The 21,321-nt window shown below is 41.0% G+C and overlaps 2 protein-coding genes across 5 annotated transcripts in view; both read left to right on the top strand.

Moving 5' to 3' along the window:
- The first annotated feature begins 6,275 nt into the window (after positions 1-6,275).
- LOC148876979 (putative NAD(P)H dehydrogenase (quinone) FQR1-like 2) lies at positions 6,276-16,076 on the top strand. Its single transcript, XM_088979576.1, has 2 exons — positions 6,276-7,233; positions 15,596-16,076. The coding sequence occupies exons 1-2, from the start codon at positions 6,689-6,691 to the stop codon at positions 15,822-15,824; spliced, it is 774 nt and encodes a 257-aa protein (XP_088835702.1). The 5' UTR covers positions 6,276-6,688; the 3' UTR covers positions 15,825-16,076.
- Positions 16,077-17,209: 1,133 nt separating this feature from the next.
- Positions 17,210-21,321, top strand: part of LOC148876978 (aminopeptidase P1-like) — a 47,610-nt gene continuing 43,498 nt past the window's right edge. For all 4 annotated transcript variants that reach the window (XR_016110284.1, XR_016110285.1, XM_088979562.1 and 1 more), the window contains exons 1-2: positions 17,210-17,436; positions 17,803-17,866. The gene's annotated coding sequence lies outside the window, so the exon portion shown is untranslated. The remainder of the gene's footprint in view (positions 17,437-17,802; positions 17,867-21,321) is intronic.

Raw genomic sequence — 21,321 nt, 5'->3', positions numbered from 1 at the left:
CACAAGTCTTCGCAGACTTCGTAGCAGCGTGCACATTCGGCGCACCAACCCCTGAATTGACTGAGCCCATTCACACGTCGGAGGCGTCAACCAGTGCGGCACCGAACCCGGTCAAAGTAGTAACGACCTGGGACGAGGAACCCTGGATCCTCCACATTGATGGCTTGTCCAATTAGCGAGGGAGCATTATAGGACTGCTACTTTACGGCCCAAGCGAGGTGAAGCTAGAGTATGCTCTCCGGTTCGAATTTGAGGTGTTGAACAATAATGCCGAGTATGAAGCGCTAATTGCTGGGTTGAACTTAGCAAAGGAAATGAGAGCAAAGCACCTTATCGTATGCAGCGATTCACAACTGGTGGTCAACCAAGTCATTGGCAAGTATGAAGCCCACGACCTAACTATGGCAGCTTACCTGGCCAAAGTCAAAGAGATCCTGCATAGCTTCAACTCCTGTTTCATTAGGCAAATTCCGAGGTCCAAGAACGTTGAGGCCGATGCCTTATCACGCCTAGCGAGCACGAGAAACAACACTATGCAAATTGTGTACATAGAGGACCTACCTCGGCCCAGCATTCTCGGGGGGGGGGGGGGGGCAGAAGAAGTTGCTCCCGTGTTGCAAGTGGAACCGAGCTGGATTGACCCACTTGCCCATTACTTGCTCCACAAAACCTTACCTGCAGAACGCAATGCAACTCAGAGGGTAGAGCATCAATCGGCCAAGTTTGTCCTCATAGACGGATGGTAGTATAGGAGATCCTTCACGCTCCCTTACCTGCACTACCTGCGACCCTCAGAAGCTAAGCTCGTACTTCGTGGCACCCACAAAGGCTTGTGCGGTAAACACTTGGGGGGCAGAGCCCTCGCACAGAAAGTATTAAGACAAGGCTATTATTGGCCCACAATGAAGGCAGACACACTTGAGCTCGTCAAGAAGTGTGAAAGATGTCAGAGGCATGCGCCCTCGCACAAAAAGTGTTAAGGCAAGGCTACTATTGGCCCACAATGAAGGCAGATGCACTTGAGCTCATCAAGAAGTGTGACAGATGTTCGAGGCACACCAATATTCACCATCAACCTGCTACCGATCTGAAGTACCTTACCAGCCCGTGGCCCTTTGCGTAGTGGAGAATCGAGATCCTCGGTCCTTTCTCTTTAGCAACCGAGCAAAGGAGGTTCCTGGTAGTGGTAGTAGATTACTTTACGAAGTGGGTGGAAGCCGAGCCCCTGGTAACCATCACATCTCGTAACATATAGAATTTCTTCTAGAGGAGCATAGTATGCCGCTTTGGACTACCCCGGGTGCTAATATCCAACAATGGGAAGTAGTTCGAAGATATTAAGTTCCAAAACTGGTGTGCCAAGATGGGGATTCAACAAAACTTCTCCTCGATGGCACACCCTCAAATGAATGGACAAGCAGAAGTAACTAATAGGGCGATACTTCACGGATTGAAAGTTCGCCTAGCCCGAGTAAAGGGATTGTGGGTGGATGAGCTGTCCAATGTCCTTTGGGCCTACCAAATGGGTGAGACCCCCTTCAACCTCACGTATGGTACAAAGGTGGTGGTCCTGGCAAAGATCGATGTACCCACATTGCGACTTGAGGCCTATGATAAGGAAGCAAACGACGACGAGCTCCTTACCAACCTGGACCTGGTAGAGGAGGTGCGAGACCTGGCCTACATCCAGACTGTGACATACCAGCAGAGAATAGTTTGGTACTATAACACCCGGGTCAAGAAGTGATAGTTTCATGTCGGCGACCTAGTTCTCTGGAAAGTTATGGTACCTGAGCCCGGCATAGCTAAGCTCAGACCGAACTGGGAAGGTCCGTACCATACAAGACGGGTGTTTGGGGAAGGCACGTATGAGCTCGAGACTTTGGAAGGGAAGTTGGTACCTCGAGCATGAAACATCAACAACCTAAGAAGGTACTACTTATGAGTCCACAACTCCAAGGTAAAATTCCCCTAAGTCCATGGGACCACTGAACTAGTCAAAAAGACGACGAGCTGGAGAGAGGACAATGAGTCACTCCCAGAAGCCTAAAGGCCATGGTGCCAAGCTGACAGAAGATTTCGGCACTATAATAAGTCCTAGTCGCCTCTTCGGCATAGGCAGACAAGTTCCAGTCGCCTCTTTGGCATGGGCAGATAAGTCCTAGTCGCCTCCTCGGCATAGGCGCGACAAGTCCTAGTCACCTCTTCGGCTTGGGCAAGAGAGTAGCCCGTGCATAGACAGGTTGGGTATATACCCTACAGTGTCCATCCACCTCGGCATACAACAATACCGGGTTATTCCTACTTGGAGTCCAGCTTGTTAGCTTGGCACTTCGAGATAACCAACACTTAGAAAAAATTTTTGGATAACCAACACTTAGAAATTTTTTTTGCACACAAAAGGTTCTTTGAATCACTATGCTTCATTAACAAAAAGTTCCAAGTACATGGCAAAAAAAAAACAACTACAACCGAACTCAGAGGCCCGGGACATACACTATATACGGGGGGTCTAAGAAAAGAGGCAAGAGGTATCAATCAATACGGGGCCCTTCGTCCCCAGTAGCAGCGTCGGTAGGCTGATTGGTCTCCATGTGGTCGTCGGCAGTGTCACCTCCCTCTTCCCCTTCCACAATCTCTTCGTCGAGGAGGTCGTCCCTCTCCTCCTCCTAAGAGTCAGAGTCCTTAGCTTCCTCGAGGGCCATCTCCTCGATGATCTTTGATGTTGTGATAGCGCTGAGGTCGAGGTGAGGAAACTTACGTCAAGTCAACCACCTGCTGAGCTTGAAGCCTTTGCGATAGTCCGCCATTTCGGTCTCAAAGAGCAGTTCGTGTTGTTCCGCCGAAGACTTGTACTCCTTGATGGCCTTGATCTTTGCCTCCTCCATCGAACGAAGTAGGATGTTAGTCCGCTCCTTCACCAGCTCCTCAAGGTTCTAGACTTCTCTCTTAAGGGTCGCCTCGCTCTTCTTCATCTCCTCCTTCTCTTCCATCAGAACAGTCAGCAATTCTTTCTGAGCTTGTGCATCCCTCAATAATTTGTTGTTCTCGCTGCGAGCCAAGTTTAGGTCAGAGTGAGCCTTGCGAGATGACTCCTTGGTCTCAAGAGCCCGCTTCAAGTTCATCTCGGACTGGTAGACCATGGCATGGATCGAAGAGTTCACCTGAAAAGAGAAGAAACGAGACATAAGTATTGAGAAAAATAGTTTGGCCCACCGAGTAACCTCTTTACGGAAGATCACATCTTTGCTCTTGAGGAGACCAAGTTTCGCGCTCAAGACGCTCCGAGCTGGGATGTCGCTGCCCGATGGGCCTCCTGAGCTTGCTGGGCCTCGGAACGTGTAGTTTCTTCGGGCAATTGGCGTGGGGGAGCTCTACCCTAGTCCTCCTCGACCAGGTCGATTACCGGGGGCTATTCGGTGTTGGTTGGGGGTTTGGAGGTGGTGACACCAACACCCGAAGTGGGAACCTCCTCTTGAGTGCGGGCCTTCTTAGAGGCCCTCTTCTTCTTCTTTCCCTTCTACATGCCTTTGAAGATCTCATCGGCAGAGAAGTCGACCATGGTGATTGCAAGAAAGCAACGAACAGAGTTAGATGCAACACAAAAGTAAAACAAAATAAGAAAAAAAACACAACAGTTAGCGACCTACTGGGAGGGCTTAGGCCGACCTATGAGAGCTTCTCTTCGTTCACGAAGTTCTCGAACTTCAAGCCTAGCTTCACCCAAGCCTAGACTTCCTCCCACGCTTTTTTATCTAGCCTAACGTCGGGGTCCTGGATGGCGGGTCTCCAGTGGGTTGCAAAAGGTCACCATTCCGCATTATGGACTACGAAGTAACGCCTCTTCCAAGCCAGGACTTTGTTGGGGAGCTCATGTAACAACTTGTACCCGGGGAGAGGAGACATGTAGTAACTATGCTTGTGCTCAGGTAGAATACATGCAAAATTTTTCTTGATGGAAAGGATTGAGGAAAAAATGTCGAGATCAAGAGGTCGGTTATAGTCGTGAAAAAGGGAGATGATACCTACAATATTGCGAATGGAGTTCGGGTGGAGCTTGTCTATGGCGATGTAAAAAAATTTAACGATCTCGATTATGAAAGGGTGGAGTGGAAAATGAAGGCCAGCTATGAGTTGTTCCTCGAAGACCACAATCTCGTCATGACCATGATCCCAAGGAAAATTGCCTAAGGGGATACTATAAATGAGGTCATTAGGGAGTCTATAGCAATCAACTAAGGAGAGGAGCCTGTTCGTTGTCATTGTAGACAGGCTGAAATTGTCTAGCAAGCGACCTCGGTGTGAGGAGGAGGCCGATTTGCCAAAAGCTTCCCGCTCTCGCCGATGTGAGTATACCTTGGACGGATTGGAGTCCTCATCCTGTGTCGAAGTGCCCACCTTGGCAGGATGAGGCTCCGCAGTCTATACTGAGGTACCCACCTCGGCCCCAGCGGACTCACTGCTTCCATCTAGAAGGTTATCTAAACTAAGGCCATACATAACGAATAAAAAGGAAACAAATGAACTACCAAAAGCGAAAGAGGAAGCGAACTGCCCCATATACAAGACGCGAGCTGAAGAACGGATGCGTGATCTCAACTCTCGGATGCACTTTGAAAGACAAAGGAAAGGGGACCTGGGTCCCCGCTATTTATAGCCACAATATCTGGGAACTGACGGCTCCAATCGATGTGATCCTACGACTCTCATGAAAACTGCCCGCACTCTCTTCGAGGAAAGATTTCAGTTGAGCACGATTTTTGGCATCTGCGGAGTTTATAAACTGTGTCGCGTCTGCACGTCCCCGATATGTGACCTGGTTTTTCCATTGAGCTACATGGGTTACATCGGTCTAACCATAAAATCGGGAGGTGAGCCAAGAAGAAATTGGGCCAACCTGCTTGCGCTGACCGTAAACTCCCCACACCAAGGTTGCAATCCCTGGCACGGGGAGTGGGGGGCAATTTGGCCTGACTTAGTGATCGAGGTACACATGGATGCGATCAGCCAGTAGGGTGACAACTCAGCAAGCGAGCCTCGCCAGCAACTCAGGAGCTCGGGATCTTGAGCACCTCAGCATAAAGGCACCTCAACACCTAATTCAGTTCCGGGCCAAAGGACCAAAGTGCCAGTTCGGAGCCAAAGAACCGAGGTGCTAGTTCGGGACCAAAGAACCAAAGCGCCATGTAAGCGACTCCAGAAGCTTCCCCAACGGACTTCATATCTCTCGGTACCACGACGTCTAGTAACAGGGCTCATCCTCACCCCGTCTGAATCGAAGGAAAGTGATAAACCTTATCAACTGGCGCATTGCTCTCCTTGGGAAACGGAACGGGTCTTATCTATGCAACCCGGGGATCCCAGAGCCTTTTCGTAAGGTTCACGACTACTCAACTATATAAGGGCACCGATCCTCAACGCAAAGGTATGCACAATTACTCACATTCAAGCTCTCTAACATTTGTACTTAGCTCGCAAACACATAAAGTACTAATTTAAGCATCAGAGTGACCTCACCGGGTCTTCCACCCCGGTCCCTCTGAGCACTGTTTTACAGATTGATCCAGCTTTCCATGCGAGTACGTCCAGGCAGTTCTCCAGCTAGGAGCTTTCTGCTCGCGCATCATCAAATTTGTTTGTTAGGAGTTTCAAAGGTAGACAACACTACATTAACGTTGGAGGAAGCCTTGATAGATGACTTGAGAATAGATTATCATCGTCGCTATTCTATTTCCTTCAGAGAGCCATCCAGTGAGTTGGGATAATATTCTTTCGTTCTTTTCTGTGTGTTTTCTTTTCCCCTTCCATTTCATCCTTGCATTGAAATTGAAACTACAATAGATTGATGGGTACCGGGAAAACATTAATGTAAAAGACGGAAGTGAAGAATGTTGGTTTTTTTTGGAATGCAGGGAGGGTGTGAAGGTGAAGGGATACTTTGCATGGTCACTTTTGGACAATTTTCACTGCTGCCACCTCTGCCTCCGCCCACCTCCGACAATGTTACTGGAGGTGACGCTGGTGAACATATTGCAAGAAGAAGAAAATAAATAGTGATTTTGCCTTTAATTGATGTTATTTTTAAAAAGTTAATCTATTTTTTAAATTTATTTAAAAATATTAGTTTTATTGATATTAAGACGCAAAAGTTGCCCTTATATGGGGTAAAGTGCTGAATCCAAAAGTTCAGGGGAGTAAAGTGTCACCACCCCTAAGTAAGGTATTGGTATCGTACACACCAGGCGTATGATAGGATTTCTTTATTGTAAATGGACGGAGTGGGGACTGGGGACTGGGGACTGAACTGATCCTTCTCCAGCTACAGAAATCCAAAATCCAGCTGGGCGGCAATGAGAACAAAAGCATATAAAAACCGTTTGGATTAATAGTTTTTAGATATGCGACCGGTCAGAAACTCGTAGGCCTGTAAAATCGAGTTACGCTTCGGATTTCAAGTCAAATCACTTCGGTTCTTTTCATACGCTGCCGCAGAAGCTTAAGACATTCCCAAGAAGCGAATTTTTATTTTTCAGGCCGAAGAAAGACGAATTGGATCTTTAAAACGAAAGCGGATCTTATGGGTGGAAATAGTTAGATCTTCGGAAGGAGACGAGTTAGCTCAAGATTTTCTAATCGAACATTTCTTGTGGTGATTTCTTGAATTTTGAGTTACTGGATTGGATTTTTTATGGGAAAAGGAGGAGGCTGTGTGCCAAGTAAAAAGCGGTTGCCACTAGTTGCTTCCGATGATCCTCCACAAACGGCGAGAGATGCGCCATTTCCCGTCGAGGACAAGAGCCCGACTACTGATGCCAGTGCTTCAGTTGAAGATACGGCACCTCAGCCTGTACAGAAATTGAAGATATTCATTGTTTTCTATTCAATGTATGGGCATGTTGAGGGGTTGGCAAAACGGATGAAGAAAGGGGTGGATGGGATTGAAGGTGTCGAAGGGGTCTTGTTTCGTGTCCAGGAAACATTGCCAGAAGAGGTTCTAGAGCAGATGAAGGTCCCTCCTAAAGATGAGGATATTCCAGTGATATCTGCACAGGAGTTGCCGATGGCTGATGGGATTCTGTTTGGATTTCCTACAAGGTATGGATGCATGGCTGCGCAAATGAAGGCTTTTTTCGATTCTACAGGGCATTTGTGGAAGGAACAGAAGCTTGCAGGCAAGCCAGCTGGTTTCTTTGTGAGCACTGGTACACAAGGAGGAGGACAAGAAACTACTGCGTAAGGCTACTTCTAACTTCCAACTCCAGTCTTGTTAATCTTGGTTGTTCTATTGGCTGAGAAAGAGAGCTAATCATTTTTTATTCTAATATATTACAGAGAACACATGCAACTACTTAGGCTCATCATGTCTTTCTTTGGTCTCCGTTCTTGTTGTTGTTGTTTTTTTCACATATATGCAGTATTTCCTGATTATAAGAACCAGTTCTTTGAGAAATCAATTGAAGTTAAAAATAAGTGACTTAGCACTGATGTATATCTATCAAGACCGGATGATATTAAATTGGGAAATATTTAATAAAACCATCATTGGATTAGATGCAAGTTTCGTGTAAGGTAAGGTAATACTCCTGTTGATTTGGAAAATTCTGTTATCATTCACCTAGACTAGAAATCCATCATCAGCTTTTAATATTGTTCTGTAACCTGCTTGCTCTGAAAAAGGGTTAGAAAAAGGAATGTGATACTATCTTTTGCTGGGTGAGGGAGACTTGTATGACAAAGCAATGAGATGTGAAGTTATGTTACATTAAGATTAAAAGAGAGTGCAGTGGAAAATATATAATGAATGCCAAAGAGAGGACTATATGACCCAATCCTTGACCAAAAGCTAATTATCCATTTTGCTTTTTGTACTCAATAAAGGCCTTTCCACACCTAATTTAGCTAAGCCATGTTCAATTGAGTTTGTTCTTAAGATCCAGTTGATCTGGACCTAACCTTTTACTCCTTCATTGAATAGCATTGGCAGAAGAGAATCTATATCACTTGGCAATCTGGACCTGAATCAAAGAGCAACCGCCTCTGCCTTAGTTGTCTACATTGCAGATGAGTCCAATAATGACCTGAAATATCCTGTCGTCCTTGTTGAGAAAGGCCTTACTTTTTTCCAGGTGGTGCCACACTCCCTAGGGAAGGTGAGGCCTTCCCCTCGAGTTTTCATTAAGAGACTCCTTTGAATTTACTTGAGGCCATTTGCAGTTACCAATAAAAAAAATACAAAGAAAAAGTAGAGGCCATCACATGGGAACTAAGAAGAAATAGAGTTTACCTCCTTGAAATCTCAATTTGTATATCTGCATGTACGCATTACATGCAAAAGTTCTTTTGTTCATCTTCATTTTACCTAGACAAAAACATGGACACTAGCCTTCAGATTCAATTGTCAACTGCTCCTATTGGAAATAGGATTGACTACGGATTCGCGCCATAGAACATGGTTTCATAAAATCTGTACAATTTTCCTGATCTAAATTGAGCAGCTTTACATGAAGAAGCTTGTGCTCAGCATGTTCTATTTGATGCGGGTTGCAAAACAAGAAAAAAAAGCCTTCCAATACAAGCAGCAATTAGACCTGACATGCAAACCTACCATTGACAAGGGATCTAGAATCCTGCCTAGGCCTATACAATGAAGGAGAAGGCTAGTGAAGTGTCCTTCTCCATCATACAAATGATACAAGCAAGGGGAAAATAAATTGTAATGTTTTTTTTTTTTATTTAGTGCAAGATGTGGTGAGTTTGCTGCAAGCTGCTTTTTTTTTTCTTCACATGAAAAAGAATACACTTGGTGGAGCAATAGATAACTATTAACTTTTAACCAAGAAGAGGCCAGCAACGGCTTTCTAGTGGAGTGGGAACAACCTCCATTTTGGGGCAAAAATTTCAGGTAGCTTATTACTATATGTACTAGATTCTTTGTGCTAGCATTTGCTGTTTCCCTCTCTCCCTTTTGGAGAGTCGAGCATATACAATCATTTTATTAATCATTAATTAAACTCTTGATCTTGTAATGCAAAAAATAAAAAGGAATTTACTGAAAAAAGGCCAAGGAGTAGGGTGCCAAATATGGCAATTTGACTCCGAGGAGATAAGTGGATCTATTTAAGGTCAAGTGGAAGGATTTTTCCTTGTTCTCATCAAAAGGGATCTAATCAAGGGGAGTTTCCCATTAAACTTCACATAAGTATATAGTTCTATAACCAAATTACTTCAAGGAGCATCCTTGTTAATGAGGTTTGGTGCAGACCAATTCCTCCTAGGGTTGGTAGTTTTTGTTGGGAAGACTATCTGGAAAGATTCAACACTAGTGATCTGCTTCAAAAGAAGAGACCCAATACTTTCTTGTCACCTCACTGGTGTGTTCTTTGCAAAGTTGATGGGGAGACTGGTTTTCACTTACTAGTGTCTTGCTAATTTGCAAAATCAATTTGGGAGTGGGCTTTTTCCCTCTTTGGGTGTAGTTGGAACCCTCCATCAGACTTGCAAAGTCTTTTCTCCCCTTCTTTTTTCAGGTGGCGTATGAAAAGGGGAAGAACTATGTGGAGAGGACTGAGGGCTGTAGTATGATGATCATTAAGAAAGAAATTCCAGGATCTTCTCAGAAGTTGAGAGAGGGGCTGAAGAACTGAGGGCTATAATTTATATAAGGACTATACGGTGGCTGAAATCCCTAGAGCTATTCACAGATTACACAACCGATGACATGCTGAGGAAGTGGGGTGAGATTGCAAACTGTACCCAGATCAAATCAGTAATGAGTGTGTCTTGGACCCCCCCACCCCCACCCCACCTGCTGGATTCTTAAAACTAAATTTTGATGGGAGCAGTAGGGGGAATCCTGGAGAATCAGGGATTGGGGGTGTTTTTAGAGACGAGAATGGGATTATTTCTTCCTTGTTCTCAGGCCCAATTGGAGTGGGTGACTCCCTTAGAGCTGAGATCTTTGCAGTTATGGAAGGAGTCCAAAAAGCTAAGGAGATGAATATCAGAAAACTCATAATTGAAGGGGACTTGGAGGTGGTGATAGGGGTGGCTGAATAAAGACAACAATGGCTTATGGAATTATAGCAATGAGAGGAGGAAATTTAAGTGGCTGGTGCAAGAGATGGAATTTAAGATGAGTTGGGTTAAAAGATCAGCTAATTCTTTTGTTGATGGATTAGCTAAACAAGGGGTGGAAAGGGAATCAATGCTTTGGGCAAAGTTGTAATTTTATTGTTTCCTCCTTTCCTTTTTCTTTTCTTTTCTTGGGGGCTCAAGTTGTAATTGGAAGATAAGAAAGTTTGTCTTCCTTTTTGTAATTATTCCTATGTTGAATTAATGAAATTGTTATTGATCAAAAAAAAAAAAAATTCAAGGAGCAATTGGAAGAGTTCTAATAGTATTCCATGTTGAATTGAGGGGACACGTACCTTTTGGTGTAGGAGTATTTACCACTCAATTGTAGGATTGAGGTTTTAAGGACTCAATTTTATTTAATAATTTCTCTAATAAGAGTTGATTTCCTAGGCCACCAATTATTATTTTGTTTTAAACTTGACATTTTAGCATTCTCAAGTAAGTAAGATTGAAACCTTATTCTTGTGTACTAGGCTTTTAGAAGACTCCTGTCAGGGTGGCAAAAGATTGAATAAAATCAGAGTATTGTTTGCATCTCCAACAAGAAAAGTTGTTCAAGTGCTTCAACAATATTTCTATGTCTGTATTGGTACCAAGCTCTAAGTCAACAGTAATGTTTTTGGCCATTTCATGGTAATACTGTTTCCATATCTGGACAAGAGGAAAGCCCCCAATCTTCACCACCAAAATCCAAAAACAAAATCTTCCCCAGATTTACAAAGGCATAATGTTATTCCATACAAAAAATCCTTATCCACCCAGCATTGGCAAGACCACCAGCTACACAATTGAGATCTCTAGGATCCACCTAAAGTTCAGGGGCTTGCTCTTCCCGTTCCACCTCTTGCTTTGGCTCATCATCTTGACTGGCGGCATGGGCAACCTAAATCCCAGCAAGCCACATAAAGAAAAGAAACAAATTTGGATAGAACTAGTATAGAGATGAATTTCATAAAAAAGTTCATTCTGTATGTACTTTTTTCCTTGTGCAGAATTGGAATAATAGTCTTCTATTCTTCATTTTCAACATAACTACTCTTCCATATAGATTATTGTGGCATGAACCAATTTAAATGTTTCCTCCCCTTCCTGTTGATCAAAAAAGGTAGCAACCATTTCCATTGTTGTTTTCATATTATGGTGAACCAACTGGTACAAGTAACCTTTCACTATCTTTGCAGAAACTTACTAGACTTCACACATCTATCCCACTAAACATGATCTTGAATGAGGCAATTAGCATGGAGTTGGCCTTCATATTGTTCTTCCAAAGATTTTTAGCTTGGATAGGTTGTTTGATGTGACCATGCTCAGGTGTGGGAAGAGGCAGAATTATGTGGAGATACACAAGAGCTGCTGTGGTTTGGACTTTATGGAAGGAAAGGAATGCAAGAAACTTTGAGGGGAAAGAAATAAGTAAGGAGGCAATAATTGAAATCATTCCAGGCAAATTGGGTGAAGATGATGGACTTGTTTTTAGACTTCACAATGGATGATTTCTTCAGAAATTGGGAGGCGGTTGCAGGGTCATCATCTGAAAAACCAGAGTAAAGAGGGATTGGACACCACAAATTAGGGGGTGGTTGGAGCTAAATTTGATGGAAGTAATTTGGGTAATCCAGGACCATCCAGAAGTAACAAGGGATGAGAATGGGATTTATTTACATTGTATTCAGGTCCAATAGGTGAAGGAGATTCAGTCAGGGCAGAATGTATGACAGTATGTTTGGGTGCCAAAAGCTAAGGAAATGGGAGCTGAAAGATTGATTACTGAAGGTCACTCGATAGTGTTTATCAGTTAGCTAATGAAGCGTAGTAAAGCCGTTTAGAGCCATAAAAATGAAGCCAGATGCTTTAGATGGTTTTCAAGAGATATGCATCTAGGAATCAAATGGGTCCAAAGATTGGCTAATAGTTTGGCTGATTTTTGGCTAAACAAGGGGCTATGTTAACGAAATCCCAATGAATTGTAAATCCACAACCTCTTGTTGTACTTGTTTGTTTATTTATAAATGGAATTCGTGATCTTTGTTGCTGATCATATATTGTTTTCCAAAGATCAAGAGTCTTCAGCTGAGGCTTTTAAGTTCCGGAAATTCTTATCTAGGAAGACACTTGTTGCTTGGTAAAATAGCAGAAGTGTGCGGCATAGCTGCAGCTCCAGGCTTCAAGCTTGCAGAGGCCTAAGCTTCCTTCATTCTTTGGTGTATATGTTAATCCCCGTCCAGTGTTAAGATTGATTTCCTTTGTTTCTCAACCATGTATACTAACAGGGAAAAATTCTTCTTTATCTCCATGGGCTATCTGACCTATCTTAGCATGCTTTGCTTGTAAATGCATTGGTTTGGTATTTCTTTCTTCTTTGAATTGTTTTTTATTATGTGCCTTGCACTTTGGACTGGAATATTTAAAACATTCAGACATGATGGTTGACTATCCTTTAATTAAGTGGTGAATAAACATGTAGTACCATCAAATTCTTCTTTTATAACCTTTTGTTAGAGTTGTTTTATTTAGAGTTTTCAAATTGTTTAACTCTTATTTGTTTTATTTATTGCTGTAATGATGATTATTTCTCATTACTGAGTCAACATTGATTATCAAAAAAGAAAGTCGATTATCAATTTATCAATTTTTGTCATTTTTAATTTGGTATTTTGTTTTTCTTTTTACATGAATTATCTCGATCTGATATTTTAATTTATATATTTGGGTTATTAATAATGCTTGAGTTATATATTGAACAATATCTTTTATCCATCCTAGTGCAAGGTGAAAGCCAGGAGGATTTGCAAGGTTATGGATTGTGTTCCTGAGGCTCAGTTTGTTTGCACTGGTATAAATTCATGGGAGTGCAAATAGGCTAGGTTCAGAGTTGACTTTGTCTTGTTTGTTTGTAAAAGTAAAATGATGTAGTCCCCACCTCATATGAAAGGGAATGGAGGTAAAAGGAGGATTATTTGTTTGGTAGTAAGGTAGGAAGCAAGATTATTTGGACTGAGGTGGGAGGGAAGTGGTGCAAACTTTGCATCAGTTTTTGGGATGCAACATTTGTACTTCCAGTGAGTGGAAATGAGACAAAAAGTACAAATTCTGTATCTCGTAGGACTGTTAAACATGGTTATAAACAAATGGATGCAGAGCTGGACTTGGTGCAAAATTATCCCATTTAGAATTGCACTGGAAACAAACAGATCCTGAGTGGTAATTGGAAAAACAAATTTTTTCCCAGAAAAATACTTTGTATCTAGATATCTGGTGATCAAAGGAAACATACACAAGAATTTGTCTTTTAAGCAGATGTTTATACCAAACAACTTATTCCTACTGCAAATGGGAATGTTGAAGGAATGTTTTACAACTGGTAAACATTTTAGTGTCAAAATCCTGCTAATAATAGGAAACAACTAATGGTTCTCCTAGACTTGTTACTGTTAGTAAAATACCTAGATCTGAATCTAAAAGCTAAAAACAACAAAGATACTAGTCTACATCAATCTTGCTCTATTTTTGTAACATATGACCTCCAATTATCAAAGAATATTTTCAGATCTGTGGGGCAAAGGAACAATACCAAATCACCTCTAATTTTCTTTTGTCTTGCACCCTTATCTTATATCATCATCATCAAAGCCTTTTCCCAACTATATGGGGTCAGCTACATGAATCCTATTCTACCATTCTGTTCTGTTCAGTGCCATATCCATTGTAAATTTATTGGCTCCTAAATCATTTTTCACTATTTCAACCATGTCCTTTTTGGTCTGCCCCTAGTTGTATTAGCCCCTTCAATTTGTAACATATCACTTGTTATTACCGGTTCTGTAGACGGTCTTCTTTGCACACAACCAAACCATTTGGGTCTTTTTCCCTGTCTTGCACCCTTAGATCTGTGGCCGGGTGCACGTGAGGCAACTGGCCATACCTATGGAGAGCCTGCTGTTCTGTGGGTTTGATCCCATGCCTCCTATTTGGAGGGGTACCAAGTGACCATATTTACTGCATCTTTAAGGCTATGTTTGATTTGAAAGAAAGGTAGGGAAACCTGTACAAGCATATTTCTGTAATGTGCTTTCTTAAGAAAACCATATGTTTCTCTTCCTGGCTGATAATGTGGTATGGATTCCCAAGCTTCTGCAAAAACATTGGGGGATTTGGAAATACATTCATTGGCTGTATTTTTTCTGCTAGACTTGAGTTTGTCTTTCCTTCATCATAGGAATGCTAGAAGGGTTTGTTGGTCTGATCAAAGAGTTTGTCCCCGATGACATACCTGTGCTTTATCAGTTGGTGAGAGGGGCTGTATAGAGGCTCCTGCTCGGTGAACTTCACATGGAGACTTGCTTTCCAACCAATATTGCGTTTTTCGTGTTGGAAGTATGCATGGATAAGATCCTAGCATTCAACCATTTGATATTGGAAGAACTGCTCATACCTAATATGTGTATCATATACAAAAATAAACAGCTATCAGTTCCTCGCGTAAGAAATTGTTGCTTCATTGTAAAAAATGGTCTTGTGGTCCTTTTTTGAAAGTTTTGCTGTGGGTATAGTATCTCCCCATGGTATTCTGAAAATTATTTCTATACGGTCAACTAGATACTTTTCTCTGAAGGGAAGAAGAGTTCAATGGGTCTTTCCCTTGTTTGCTTTATATAATATGTTGCTTACTTTCACAGGAAAGGAACATGAGAATTTTTTGAGCACAAAGTAGTTCAAAGGAACAATACAAATATCATTCATGGTCTTTTTAGTGGAATACAAAAATCTTAATTCAGGAATCAATAGTTTTTTTTTTTTTTTTTGTTGAGTGAAAGGATATATATAGCTAAAAAGATATCATACTATCCCTCTTTTTTTTCCTGAACAGGCTGTCCAGTGTAGGTACCGAGTATCTGTCTTCTTTCTTTATAGAAATATGAATAAAGTCATACAAAATATGCTTAAATGCTATTTATTTATGAGAAAACTCTTGCTTCCATTCTCATGTTGTAAAATAAAAATATTGAGGATCTCTCATTTTCATAAAAGATGAAATTGTTTAGTTACTTATGAAGAAGGAAGATGGTAATTCAAGTGGAAGGGAAATTTAATATCTGATTTATTGCATCCCTTCACTAGCTATTTAGTATTAACTGAGAAGTTGAGAACAAGATGCCACAGACAAAATATCCCCACCCCCACCCAAAGTCATATCTTTTTATCTTTTAAACTCAGCCTTCAATAAGTTGTAAATATCATTTTCCCTCATTTTTTTCATCTTCCAATAGATTTTGCAAATTACAAGTGATGATTCAAAGAGCATTTTTGTGTTGTGAAGTTCTGTGCTGATCCTAGGCCTGTTCCAGTCTTTAGCTATAGCTGCAATTAGAGATGCATAATAATTTCTAATTTAGCTTGGAATTGTGATCTATTCAATGACCTTGTCTCCTTTCTATGTTTTTCCATTTTTTTGTTGCAGTTGGACAGCAATCACCCAGTTAGCTCACCATGGGATGCTCTTTGTTCCCATTGGATATACTTTTGGAGCCGGGATGTTCAAAATGGACTCCATTAGGGGAGGTTCTCCATATGGTGCTGGAGTTTTTGCAGGAGATGGCACAAGGGAGCCAAGTGAGACAGAGCTGGCGCTTGCAGAACATCAGGGCAAATACATGGCAGCATTTGTCAAGAGGCTTGGCCGAGCATGATTTGTGTTGACCACACCCTTGTCTCTTTTCTTGTTGATTAAAAAATTCATATTGTGATTTTTATGGAATTTCATGTTTTGAAGAGTCTAGACTGTGAACATATACTGCCATTGATTTGATACTTTACTTTTTTTTTTTTTTACTTTTGTGTGCCATTGTTTGTTGAGAAAGTTGTATATGGTTGAAGGACTTTTTCCCTGTTTCATTACATTTTTAATAATAATGAAGTTGTTGGATGTGTTCGTTTGTGTACATTGCTCTTGAATAATTAAGACATTTACCCCATTTGAAGACAATGCTGAACTGTAAATACAATTTGATCAGCGGCTATGAAATGCTACAGAGAGGGGTTCTTCATGGCAATGGGTGGTATTCGTACCGTGGTTCTTCCTTCTAGTTCTTCCTTTACAGAACAATGGCCTTGCTCCTTTGTATTTCCATTTTTCGTTTTTCATTGCTGAGTATCTCGTTTTTGATTTATTAAAACAGGGTCTCTCTTTGCTACATTATAAATTGCATTTGCATGGTTTTGCAAAAATAATTGATTGTATTTTCAACCTACTCAGATCACTACAAAGGGACTCTAAGCCCTTATCCTACAATTGTCGAACCAAATAAACAACCCAACCAATGGCTAAACTTGTATGCAGGGAGTGCTCAAATTTCAGGATAACCATAGTCCATAGACCAAAACTCTGTACAGAGGACAAGGAAAAAGGTTAATGGCTAGCAAGAAGTTCGTGCTGGGTGGTTCATCTGATATTGCCATAGACCAGTCAGGAGGTTCCTAGTTGGACCATTTTTTATCTATGAGTTCAAGAAGAATTGAATAAAAGCAATTTGGGGAGAATACCAGCACAAGAGATGAATTCTGACAATAGCAATCAGCTTAGAGTGAAGGCATTTTTGCCAATTGCCACCACACAGGTTGCAAAGCCTCTTGAAGGTATACACTATTAGTCAGCACATTTCTTTGATAAACATGTTCCAATGTTTAAAATATGAAATAAGGCCTTGTCCAAGACCCCAAGATTTATGAAGTTGCTTCAATCTGCAGCATGACACGAGCTTCGGCTGGTGAGTGGTGAACTCGCAACATAGCTTATCCAAATTCCAAAAGCTCCTCTGAGCAGATCTAAGATATTTCTGAACAAAACAAACTTCCTTATATTTGATCCTGATCGTAAATAGTCTGTCAAGAAGCGTAGAAGCAATTCATACTCCATTATCATTGTTCCAGCTAATTACGGAACTGGGTGTAAATGTGTAATGATAATCACCATTAACGGGCCCACATTGTTTGATCTTTTCTTTGTTAGTTTATATATATATATATATATATATATATATATATATATATATATATATATAAGTTACTTGTCTACGGGTGTCTCACCCGCGAGGGACGCTCTCGTTTTCGTCTGTGTTTGATAGGGGCATTACCGCATCAGCATAATACAGGTCGCCCATGCTGGAAATTCGCCGGGAAAAGAAGTCAGAGAGAGAGAGAAAGACGATGGGAGGAGATCCTCTTGACGCTTTGAGGCCTCTAATGGCTTCTCATTCTCCCCCTCTCGATGCCTTAATCGTTCCCTCTGAAGACTATCACCAGGTTTTCTCCACCCTCTCCCCTTTACTTCATGGTATCCAATTTAATAGGGCGTGCTTGTGTTTGTCTCTTGCCGTTTACATAAAATCAAATAAAAGAAAGGGCAGGGAAATTGCGGAGAAACAAATGCAATGGAACCATAATAATCCAAATATCTGACATAAGGAACTTATGTCGACTATTTTTTTTTTTTGTTTTTTTGATACCTCAATGGCAATCGATTTGCTGTTCAGTTTTTGTTTTAATAAAAGTCCGAACCTTGATCTCAATGAATCCACTTAGTTTTTTTTTTTTTTTTTTCTTGTCTGTGTTCCAATTTGGTAAGTTTTTAATATTTATGCTTCTTCTGTTGATGGACATCTGTGGCAGAGTGAATATGTGTCTGCGCGGGACAAAATGCGAGAATTTGTTTCTGGATTTACTGGCAGCGCTGGTGAGTTTGTCTAGCTTTATTACTAATTTTTGTTCCATTCGAACAAAAGTACTAACGCCTTTTTCAGAGCAATTAATAGTGTCCGACAATATTTTATGCCCTTCAACACCAATATTCTTTTTGTCTCCCTTTATTTTGATACGTTCATACAATGTTTCTCTGGCTATATCAAAAACATGCTCTGCATTTATAAATATTTAACTGCAAAATAATTCATATTTAAAACCCTTTACGTGCTATAGTAGAAAATTTTCCATTTGAATGATCAATATCTAAAACTCGTAATGTTTTAGGCTTTATAGGCGTCTCTTTCAGCAGCCAATATATTTAAACCCCTTGTGTATATGCCCAGGGGCTTCTCCCTTAATTGTTTGCTTCTAATATGAGTCGTAGTCTTCATAATCATACCAGACAGAATCTGGATTAAATGAACTTCTGGAGTGAAATGATGGAGGCCTATAGCTCAGTGCATTCTCCTTAACTCAAGTTCTAATATGCAAGAAGAAAAGGGATCCGGGAGAGTTGAGCTTTTAAAGCATAACCGTTTTTTCCTCGTTTTTTGTTTCTGTTTTGGTATTTTCTTTTGTGGTAACCGTTTAGTAGACACATTTAGTCCAAAACTTGTGAAAGGTTTTCAAACTATAAGGAAAAGGATTGAGGTATACCATATTAGAAGCAAGATTGCAGCATTCTCTTGTGCAAAAATCAAGGGCTGAGGAAGCTAGGAGTGCTTGGCATTTGGCACTTGTAAATGCCGGACCAAGCTAGGAGTGCTTGGCATAGAGGGTAGTTTTTCTGGTTACAGCCAGACCAAGCTAGGAGTGCTTGGCATTTGGCACTTGTAAATGCACTATTCTTTTTGCATAATTAATAAAATCAATTGATCTGTTACTGGAAAAAAACCTCGGGCTGTCAAGTGTGAGAAACATGTTTGAGTTTAAGAGTGGATACCTTGTGCAAAAATGCAATAGGTTATGCCCATATCCATTCCACCCCTCCAAGACCCCAGATAACTGAGACCAACACTAGATAATGGCCTTTTTTATGGCAACATTCTCTTCCTTGAGGCAAACAGAGGGGTCACTGTTCATTTAAAGAGTACTCTGTTGTGTAATGAAATTGTTTTTGGGTTCAACATAAATTTGGTAAGAATTCCCTCATAGGAAATTGCGAATGATTGCAAAGGTAGGGAGGAATTGAGAAAATATGCCAGTATGCTAGTTTGGCATTTAGAAGTGGCTATTGTGGAAAATGAACTGGTTATTTAAATATTTGATTACTCCTTTAGGTTGTAATTCAAAGGCGTTATCAGTTTTTACTTGGTAAGAGTCTGATTGTGGGAAGAGATATTGCCTGTTGGCATTATTTCATTCATCAAAGGCACATGATATAATCTTCTTGTTTATTTTCTGTCTTACTCTTTAAGGAGACAGCAACTTTGGTGGAAACATTTGAGAATTTTAAGAGGAACTTCCTACCGGAAGGAGGGCATCTGAACAAAAAATATCATCTTATTAAGTGGAGGAATGTGGGTTGCTTAGAAATTTGAGTACCTCTATTGTCGGTGAATGTTGATGTGGGTTCTCTCATGAATCTAATAGTCTCTGATCATTGATGGTTAGAAAATAAGGGCTTGATCCTAATGGATTAAGAAAACTAGGCCCACATACATCTGTAAGTCCCAATATGACAGTTGTCTGTTTAAACAAGATGTAAACCAGTCATCAAATATTAGGTGTAAATTTGAAGATTAGAAGAAAAAAGAGGAAGAGAAGTAAGAGTAGCAATACAAGAGAAGAAAATGGTGAAAAGAGAAGGAAGAAGAAGAAGAATCGAATTATCTTCCCTTTCTCCTCTAATCCTTTTTTTATTAAGAATTAAAGTTAGAGTAATGACAAGTATGCCCTTAAGTGGGCGGCCAGCTAGGCAATAACATAAAGAGATTAAACAAAAAGAAATAATAGGCCCATTAAGAGAGGCCCATTAGCCAACAATAAAAGAAAAGATATTACAAGAGAAGATAGTAGGACCCATTCGGCTCAGTCTCTTTACACTCCCCCTCAAGCTGAGCATAGATGTCATTCATGCCCAACTTGCTTATATAGTGTGTCATTTTCCCTCTTGGAACTCCCTTGGTCAAGATATCAGCCAATTGCTCGCCTGATGTGATGAATGGCAAACAAACTTCTCTTGAGGAAACTCTTTCCCTTATAAAATGTTTATCAACCTCAATGTGCTTAGTTCTGTCATGTTGAATAGGATTATGTGCAATGTTGATAGCTGCTTGGTTGTTACAGTAGAGCATCATTGGCTTCTCGTAGTCAACCCCCCATTCTTCTAGAAGGGATCGTAGCCACAATAATTCTGACACACCATGTACCATTGCCCTGTATTCTGCTTCAGCTGAGGATCTAGCAACTACAGACTGTTTCTTACTCCTCCATGACACAATGTTCCCAGCGACCAGAGCACAATAACCTGAGGTGGATCTCCTATCATCAATACATCCTGCCCAATCGGCATCAGTGAAAGCTTCTAGCTTCATGTGTCCATGTTTAGCGAATAGAATATCTTTTCTTGGAGTACCTTTCAAGTAACACAGAACCCTTTCTGCAACAACTAAATGAGTATCTCTGGGAGAATGCATAAATTGACTAATAACACTTACTGCATAGGAAATATCTGGCTGAGTCATGCAAAGATATAACAACTTCCCAAGCAGTCTCTGAAACACCCCCTTATCAGATAAAAGTTCAGCATCTGTAGCAGAAAGCTTTTGATTAGGATCAATAGGAGTGGAGATTGGTTTAGCTCCAAGTTTACCAGTCTCAGCAAGGAGGTCAAGGACATATTTACGCTGAGAAATGAAGATACCATCCTTAGATCTAGCAACTTCAGTGACCAAAAAATACCGAAGATCTCCCAAATCCTTGATCTCAAATTCAGAGTTGAGAAACCTTTTTAGTTTACTGACCTCTTGAGTGTCATTACCCGTGACCACAATATCATCAACATAAACTATCAAGAAGGTCACCAGAGAGCCATTTCTCTTCAAGAATAGGGTATAATTAGATTGAGTTTGTGTGTAGCCAAAAGAGACAAGAGAAGCCCTAAACCTCTCAAACCAAGACTGAAGAGACTGTTTGAGACCATAAATAGATTCCTGCAGTTTACACACCTTGTCTTGTATTTCCTTCCCATACACCCTTGGAGGCAAAGACATATAGACCTCTTCACGCAGGTCTCCATTCAAGAAGGCATTTTTAACATCAAATTGGTGTAGGGGCCAGTCAAAAGTAGCGGCTAGAGATAACAAAACCCTGATTGAGGTCATTTTAGCGATATGAGCAAATGTTTCAAGATAGTCAATGCCATACATTTGAGTGTAGCCCTTAGCAACCAACCTAGCCTTAAACCTCTCAATAGAGCCATCAGAGTGATATTTAATGGTAAAC

The sequence above is a fragment of the Nelumbo lutea genome, chromosome 1, assembly GCF_056320005.1.
Source record: "Nelumbo lutea isolate HS-2025 chromosome 1, American lotus-T2T, whole genome shotgun sequence".
Taxonomy (NCBI): Eukaryota; Viridiplantae; Streptophyta; class Magnoliopsida; order Proteales; family Nelumbonaceae; genus Nelumbo; species Nelumbo lutea.
This window is presented reverse-complemented; position numbering and strand designations above follow the sequence as displayed.

Bases quoted from the DNA above. Each gene is read 5' to 3' on its own strand.
- LOC148876979 (XM_088979576.1), top strand. From the start codon at position 6,689: ATGGGAAAAGGAGGAGGCTGTGTGCCAAGTAAAAAGCGGTTGCCACTA. The intron at 7,234-15,595 runs GTAAGGCTACTT...TTTTTGTTGCAG, and splicing joins GGAGGACAAGAAACTACTGC to TTGGACAGCAATCACCCAGT.